The 8,846-nt window shown below is 48.9% G+C and overlaps 1 protein-coding gene across 11 annotated transcripts in view; it reads left to right on the forward strand.

The window, feature by feature from the left end:
- The window catches only part of Banp (BTG3 associated nuclear protein), a 74,121-nt gene that overhangs the window by 37,906 nt on the left and 27,369 nt on the right, over positions 1-8,846 (forward strand). For 8 of the 11 annotated variants that reach the window (XM_028752246.1, XM_028752305.1, XM_028752282.1 and 5 more), the window contains 2 exons: positions 1,965-2,081; positions 3,539-3,714. In XM_028752246.1, coding sequence (XP_028608079.1) covers positions 1,965-2,081; positions 3,539-3,714 — 293 coding nt within the window. The remainder of the gene's footprint in view (positions 1-1,964; positions 2,082-3,538; positions 3,715-8,846) is intronic. The other 3 variants (XM_028752288.1, XM_028752297.1, XM_028752319.1) reach the window with 1 other exon arrangement.

Raw genomic sequence — 8,846 nt, forward strand, 5'->3', positions numbered from 1 at the left:
GTGTGTATGTATATATGTATGTATGTATGTATGTATGTATGTGTGTGTGTGACTCTCCAGAAGCATTTGTGTGTATGTATGTATGTATGTATGTATGTATGTATGTATGTATGTGTGTAACTCTCCAGAAGCATTTGTGTGTATGTATATATGTATGTATGTATGTATGTATGTGTGTAACTCTCCAGAAGCATTTGTGTGTATGTATGTATGTATGTATGTATGTATGTATGTATGTGACTCTCCAGAAGCATTTGTATGTATGTATGTGACTCTCCAGAGGCATTTGTATGTATGTATGTGACTCTCCAGAAGCATTTGTGTGTATGTGTGTGACTCTCCAGAAGCATCTGTTATATGTATGTATGTATGTATCTATGTATGTATGTATGTATGTGACTCTCCAGAAGCATTTGTGTGTATGTGTGTGACTCTCCAGAAGCATTTGTATGTGTGTGTGTGACTCTCCAGAAACATTTGTATGTATGTGTGTGACTTTCCAGAAACATTTGTGTGTATGTGTGTGACTCTCCAGAAGCATCTGTTATATGTATGCAGCTCTCCAGCATTTATGCATTTTTGTCACTTGATAGTATTGGGTGTTTTCTGGTTAATTTGTAGAGCTGTGGCTGATAGGATTGTTTGGTAGGTACCAGGCCATACAAGCCATTTCTGTCCTGTGCTATGAGTATGCGTTCTGGAAGCCACACATCCACTGAAGCAGGCAGAGATCTCCTGGCTTACTTGGGATCCCTGTGGACACTCGATCTTAGTTTGTCACTTTAGGTGTCACCAGAGAATAAGTAGAATGACTGAGAAACAAAATGGAGTGGCATGCCAATATTTACACTTGCTTTTTAGTAAGGAAGTACCCTTTTCTCTGGACAAGGACACCGGGTTTTCAGGTAATTTAACTGGCTGCATCAAGTGGCAGTTCTTTTTAGCCCTGGCTCTTCACAGCAGTCTACACTTTAGACAACTCTGTGCCATGAAGTGCTCGGAGTTGACATGAGGGTTGCAGTGGGAAAGAGTCCCTTGAGAGCCAGCTGCTGGTCCTGCTCAGTTACACCCATGCTGCTCCCGGGTGTGGCTGAGCCGGGTGGTTCTTGGGCCATGGTCTATTCTCTCCTAGAATTTCTCCTCAGACCTGAGCCTCAAGGCAGGACTGTGGGTGGTGTGTGAGCATGTTTCCCTTTGCTGCCTATGGGTTAGTTGGCTGACCCCCTCTAGAGGGCAGATGCAGAGTGATGTGAGGAGGGCAGCCATGAGACCACCGTGCCGTAGCCAAGTTTTGGAGGTATGCAGTTGAAAGAGGCTGGGGAGCCTGTCCTTATGCTTCTGCAGTCGGGAAGATCTGAGTTTAAATCCCTGACACTCATGTAAAAAGCCAGGCATGGCTGTATACATATCTTGTAGGCCCAGCACGGGGGCTTTGGGACAGGTCAGGCTTGCTGACTTAGCAGCCTAGCTGAATGGACTAGGTTACTATTCAGTAGTAGACCCTGCTTGAAAAGAGTAAGGCAGAGGGCAGTGGAAGAAGACTATGATCCCTGCTCTGGACTCTGCATACAGTTCACATGTATGCGGTGCACACACGTACCCTGCCCATACACACACACACACACACACACACACACACACACAAGGGGAGAATGAAAAGGAGCCTGTTTTCATGTAAACCTGTTGCTGGCTTGCAGATGCGTAGGACAGGAGGGTGCCTTAGCCTGTCCTACTCACTCTGTTAAATGTCCACAGCCCACCCTGCCCACATGATGTATTTGGTTCAACCAAGAATACCAACCAGCAGGGAGCTGGAGAGCCCCATCTCCAGTAGTTGTTCTGGACTGGACCCCGCTCTTTGGTGTTGGCCCCAGGAGCTGACCGTGTTGAATGATTCATGTGCTCTGACAATGACTGTTGTTGTTTTAAGGTCTTCTTTTTCTTGTGATTCTTTTGTTTCATAGCGTCGTCCCCCAGACTACAGTAATACTCAACAATGATCGGCAGAACGCCATTGTAGCCAAGATGGAAGACCCATTGAGCAACAGGGCTCCGGATTCCCTGGAAAATATCATTAGCAAGTCAGTAGCCATCACCACCCCACCTCCCCTGCCACTGTCATGAGGATCAGTGAGCGATCCCGAGCCAGGCTCAGTCTGAGCACGTGTCCGTGTCTGTAGTCACAGGTCCATCTGTCAGAAACCACCATAGTCTTCAGGTCAGGAAGGGCCAACCTGGTGCTTAGCAGTGGTGGGGGTGAGACAGCACAAGGGGTGGGCAGCTCTGAGGACCTCTGGGCTAGATCTGCTATGTGAAGAGGCTAGATATTGCATGTGGTCAGCTGACCACTCCCATCTGTCTGTTCTGCAGTTGACGCTCTTCTCAGTTTGGTAAATGATGTACTGTGTTGAGTTTGTGACTTTTTTCCTCATCCCTATCTTTTGAGATGTGTTGAATGGAACTTCCACCAGAAATGAAAGTGCACAACAGCCGTGCCCTGTGGGCCTCTGCCCATGGCTCTGGCTCCAGGGCTCAGGAAAGCTTGATCACCTTTAATTACCAGCAGTGTTCTCATGGAATCCTGTCTTGCTGTTTTTTTTTTCTCTGTGGGGTGTGGCTCCTTCCAGCTTTGTTCTGGCTTCTTGTCCTGGCCCAGTTCTCTAGGAAACAGGAGGCCTGGGGCTGCTGTGTGTGCTGTGTGAGGTGCTGGAGGCCGGCCACTCTGTTGGGAAGAGGATGTGCCTCCTGGCCCCACAATGAGGTCATGGGTGTGGAGTGTTGAGGAGCCAGTTCACCGTGGGTAGTTCTGTGGGGTCAAGTTCAGGAAGGACCTCCAGCCTCTGGGACGCCCAGAGTTTTAAGGCCCCTTGGATTTTGCCAATGGGAACAAGAGCTTTGTTTCCTCTGTGGTGTGTAGTAGGTCAGAGTCCAAAATGTCGTCAGTCATTCAGAAAACAAATCAATCTTGGGTCTTGTTTGAGCACTTTCTGCTGCTAGCTGTTTGGCTGCTGCTGTACTTCAGGGCCCTGCACCAAGAATGAATGGCTCCCGGAGGACTCCGGACATTCTTGATGGCCTTGGAAGTTGCTTCTAGGGTTTGTCTGTGGGGGTCATAGGGAGTGTGGAGGTGTTTTGGAGGCTGAGTCATCTTGGGTGTCTGACAGCATGGATGATGGATGGGTGGGGACTCTGACACATGGTGACCATTGTGCATGTGAGGATGGCCTCTAGGATCTGAAAGCCGGATTCTAGGCTGAGTCTCCGTGAGTTACGGTTTTATTTATTTTGTGCTGTTCATATTTTTAAGCGGTTGCTTTATATTACGTGTCTTCTTGGTCTCGGACTGTTCCTGTGTTATGCTGCTCATCTCCATGGAGGGTGTGTGGGGTCATACCGCATGTTGGGGACCCTCCTTGTGCATTGGTCCATGCTCAGCTAGACACTGGGATAAGTCCACACAGCAGCGGGAATCGGGGCTGTCTCAGTGTACCACTCATGTCCTCTCACAGCCTGGGCTGCTGTGTTTGTTTCCCGCCAGCGCTGTTCCTGGGCGTCGGCAGAACACCATCGTAGTGAAAGTGCCTGGTCAGGACGACAGCCACAATGAAGATGGCGAGAGTGGGTCAGAGGCCAGCGACTCCGTGTCTAACTGCGGCCAGCCAGGAAGCCAGAACATTGGAAGCAACGTCACTCTCATCACCCTGAACTCTGAAGGTGCGTTCCCAGGGCTGCCGTGGTTGTGCCTTTGTGCTGTTCCTCTGGAAGGGGAGAAGAGAGACACAGGGTGATGAGGAAAGTCACAGCAGCTGGGATCCCCTGTGGCTGCCAGCACCCGTGCCCCTCTTGCTGCGCCTGTGCCTGTCTCGTGTTGCTGGCATGTCTGTTCTGGAGCTGCCTTCTTGGATGGCCTACTTCCTGAGCAGGGATAGCTTTCATAATCTTGCACCAGTAGCCGCCTCTGTCCTTGGCATTTCTCTGTAGGTTTCCAGAGGCTGTTGCCAGGCGTAGGGAGCAGTCTCCTTGGGCTGGGCTGCCTCTTGGGTTGGAGATCTGCAAGTAGCCAGGGAGACCAGGTGTAGGGTCTACCTCCCCTCACCTGGGGCTCTCTGAAGAGTCCGAAGTGCCTCCTTGTTTCTAACTAAGTGACAGGAATGCTGAGAGAAAGGAAGGCACTCTGACAGACTGGGCTCTGTGTGCACATCCTACGCAGACTGTTTACCTGGGAGACTATGGGCAGCTTTGTCTCCTTATCTAGATGATTGGTTTTCCTATAACCATAATTGTTTTTCTATTTAATGAAGAGTTTGCTCTTAGGTATGTCACTGTATCTGAAATACTAGAAATGATGTCTTTCAGAATTGCAGTGTTGGGTTCAAGCTGGAAACTACACGCTGATGGTTTACAGTGCGCTTTCTCTAGCAGTTGCTCAAGTGTATATTGCTGTTCCCGACAGCTTGTGTGCTGAGAGCTTGACCACAGTCATGGCTCTATGCTCAGAGCTAGACCTATCATGGGATAGGCCCAGGAGAGGAGTGGGCCACTGTGGTGGGTCCTGAGGAGGAGTGGACCCTGGCCCCATGTGACCTTTCCTTCTGTGTCTCAGCTTTCTCTGCCACATGCTTCCTCCATGATGACTGTCTAGCACAGGTCCAGTGACCATGGACTGAAGCCTCTGAAAACTTTCCTCATTAGAAACTGTTTCTGTCGCAGTGACAGAAGCAGGTTTAGTTTATCCATGATTATCTACTGTCACCTTTGTCTGAATCTAGAATGGTTTTTATCATCTGCTGTATAAAACCTCACCCCAGTTAGCCACTCTCCACCCTGTAGCTGCTGGTCCTCTTGTGTGGAGGAGAATCCTCTTGAGTACCTAATATGACTGCCTGGGTCATGCCATCCAGAAGGCAGGCCATCATTGCACCTGTCCTCCCCTCATAGGGACAGGGGCTGCATTCTTGTTGCCCTGCTCCTTTCTTTGTACACACAGTGGCTGAATTACCAGTGCCTCTCCCTTGTGTGGCAGGGACTGCATGCTCCAGGCTCCAGACTTGCCTTCGTGTGACATAGTTGTTTGACAGGCATTTGGATTATTTCTGGTTTTGGCTGTTGTACACTGTGCTGTGAACATTTGTATGGAAGTTTTAGTATCCATGTGAACTCCAGGCCAAGACAGCTGGCTGTTTTTATCCTGAGAAGAAAGGTGCCAGTCATTCCTTCTTCAAGGATCCTGCCTGGAACAGCCAAGGGGCCTGACTGCTCTCTCTCCCTTCTGTTGGGAGCTGTGTGGGCTGGCCAGTTGCTTAGGTCTGGTGTACCACTAAGGAACAGAATCTTGATAATCTGGGAAGTCTGCTATTATCATAAGACTTTCCCCTTTTGACTCTGACTCTGATGTGATCAGTGTGACATACATTTCATGTGGCGAAATAACAGATTGTGTCGAAGTGAACTCAGGCAAAGGAATCATGCTCGGCACTTGCTTTGTTATTAGTGTCTTGAGGAAGACCATAGACTGGTGTCAGAGTTCTGAATCCAGGCTGTGTCTTTGAGGAAGATACTTGTTAGAAGAGGCTTTGAGTACTGTCCGGCCATACTAAACACTCCTGTACCCACCGTCATGCTTGTGGACAGCACCAGGACTGTCCGTTCTCTGGTGCATTTCCCAGCTTTTAGAGAAGATGGTTCAGAACCATCTGGCTTTTTCGTGCCTTGGGAAAGCCAGGTCCTTGATAATGGCAACAGTGTGATTTACCCTGCCAAGCCACGTGTTGGCGCAGTGGTTCTCTAACGTGTGTGTGTGTGTGTGTGTGTGTGTGTGTGTGTGTGTATGTGTGTGTGTGTAGGCAGATGGCATCATTGCTAAGTGACTGCTGCATATGGACTGTCAGGCAGGGCAGTATCTCACTTCAGACTCACTGCCGCTAGCCCTGGCAGTACTGGCCACTAACCTGTGGGTTAGTCACAGCCTTGCCTCCTTGCTGCAGGGTAACTGCCTAGCAGGGAGTGTTGGGTCATCTGGCTCATGTCAGGAGAATTATTGATATGGTGTGCTATGGGGGATATGTTTGTAAGATTAAGTCCTTTTGGTCCCTGTTTAGAGCCAAGAGTTGCAAGCAGACAGATGGTTCTTGTCTTCTTGAGTATCTGTGCCTGAGGTCTGGAGTACCAGACTTCGAAGAGATTATTGCTTAAGAATTCCAAATGCTTTATATAAAATTTGAAGTCAGTTGGTTCTACTCTAAGGGTAATCCTGCTGTTTTTTAGGGTGCTGGGGATTGGACCTAGGGCCTGTGGGTGCTAGGCTAGCATTCTACCACTGAGCTGCATACTAGCCCTCTTTTCAGTCTTTGTTGTGAGATAGTGTCTCACTCAGCTGTCTGGGCAGCTCAGGTAGGCCTTGACATTTCAGGCCTGCCGCCTTCCCGTCTGAGGTAGCTGGGATGACAGCCGGGCCGTTTCATCTCACTGTAGTGTTAATTGAGGTGAGGTGTTGGGAGATGGAGAGCTAGAAGAGCAGAACGTGTAAGCTGAGTCTCTGCCGCCGTGTCGTCTGTGCTGGCCGGTCCTCGTGCCTCCCAGTCTTGAGCTCTGAGAGCATGAGGCACATAGTCATTCCCAGGCCACGCTGGCTGCACGCTTCAAAACGGGATCTGTTCAGTAAGGGATTTAGTTGGGTTTCCATCCCACAGTGTGGGCATTTGGTAATTCCTTAGAGGCCAGGCTGATCCTCCATGCAAAATCCTAACCAGTTCATTACAATGTTGTGGTTCAGTTATCACTGGTTCAGACTGCTCCCTCTGCAGCCCCTGGTTTCTGTAAACGTATCCCATGCCATACTCTCCTGACTTTCTGACAGCTTCCTGTGACAGATGCCCTTTAGGTCCCTGTACCAGGAAGCTGGTTGCGGCCTGGGAAAGCTCCAAGTGGCTTGCAACTTAAGTTTTCCTTTGATTTTGTTTCTTGTGACCAACCCCTGAGAAGGCCAGCTGTAGAGAGTGGAGCTGATGGCACATGCGTGGATCCGTCCGTCTGTGGAGTGACCGCAAGGTATAGATAGGGTAACGGACACCTTTGTGCTTATTTTTCTTATGTAAGAAACATTTGTGCATTACTGGTTAGAAAGCACAGCTATATAATAAAATTGTTATTTAAAATAGCTCACTAAAAAAAAAAAATGGAGCAAAAATAGTACTTACATACCAAAAACCTTTTTGAAAGAAAATGTTGGAGTATGCCATTTGTTAATTTAAATTTACAGTTTAGTTTGTGGAATAAACTTCTAAAATTCTCCACTTCTGGCTGTCACAGTTGTCCTCTAACATGTGACCTGTCCTTGGTTTAGGGCACATGCCACCTTCTAGCCTTTCTGCACCCCTTACCCGTATGGAACACAGGTTAAATACCTCGCTATCCACACATGGACGGGGATTATGTCAAAGCATATGGAAGCCTAGCTTCAGGTATCAAGAATGGATGTGCAGGCACAGACAGGGCCCCAGATTCTGTGGGTGTTCTTGGACCCTTGGATGACTCAAGATCCGTTCAGGGCAAACATAAGTGCACAAGAAGGCGTTTTCTGGGCTATACAGAGCCTCACTTACCCACTTGCTGAAAGAATTGGGCCAACCCTTGGCTGGGTCTCAGAACATTCTGGGTTTTGTGTGGCAGTGTAGCCTGGAAGGCAGTGGATGCTGACTCTTGTTTCCTGTCTACTGAGTTCCAGGGGACTTCATTCTGGTTATCTTCAGTTTTGGAACCACTAGTGTCTCATGAAGGATGTATCTTAATGTTGGTAAACTGGGTTTGCTTTACAAATGCCAGATGGAAATTAATTTTTCACATGGATGAAAATATACTTTTTTTTTTTTTTGGTTTTTCGAGACAGGGTTTCTCTGTGTAGTTCTGGCTGTCCTGGAACTCACTCTGTAGACCAGGCTGGCCTAGAACTCAGAAATCCGCCTGCCTCTGCCTCCCAAGTGCTGGGATTAAAGGCGTGCGCCACCACCGCCCAGCGAAAATATACTTAATAGTAGTTTGTGACTACAAGTCTGTTGTCTAAAAACTTTCCTGAAGGAGACTGAGGCTTACCCCAGATAGCTAATTGACCTGAGCTTTGCATTATTTGAGTAGCTCTGAAGCCTCCACGGTTACACATTTTCTAGATTGTTAGTACCTTTCTGCTGGATCATGCCGTATGTCACTGGTCTCTAGGACTTCAGCATAGCCCCAGGAATGGCTTAGGAAACCCACAACTGCAGCATGCTCTTGGGGAACTGAGGCGTCTGGGAGGCAGGGCTGTCACAGAGCCCAGTGTACCAGCAAGGCATGGAAAGTGGAGATGGCTTCCTTGCTTTTCACACCTGGGTGCTATCAGGGAGATTTTCTTGATCCATGTAGCAGATGCCCTGGGCCTTGGGTGTGATGGAAATGACAGAGGTTTGTGGTGCCTGTTGCTCTTGCAGTTCAGGGGAGGCGATGAGTCATATCGAGGCATCTCTGCTGCCCACACTGTTTGAGGAGCTGATAAGGGGCACCTGTTGTGCATTAAGTTTGGAACAAAGTATCCTGGTGTGCTCCACACACCTCAGACTCATGATGGGCTCCTCGTATGCTCCACACACCTCAGACTCATGGTGGGCTCCTTGTATGCTCCACACACCTCAGACTCATGGTGGGCTCCTGGTGTGCTCCACACACCTCAGACTCATGGTGGGCTCCTCGTATGCTCCACACACCTCAGACTCATGGTGGGCTCCTGGTGTGCTCCACACACCTCAGACTCATGATGGGCTCCTCGTATGCTCCACACACCTCAGACTCATGGGTGGGCTCCTGGTGTGCTCCAC

Source organism: Grammomys surdaster, unplaced genomic scaffold (assembly GCF_004785775.1).
Source record: "Grammomys surdaster isolate TR1022 unplaced genomic scaffold, NIH_TR_1.0 128, whole genome shotgun sequence".
NCBI lineage: Eukaryota > Metazoa > Chordata > Mammalia > Rodentia > Muridae > Grammomys > Grammomys surdaster.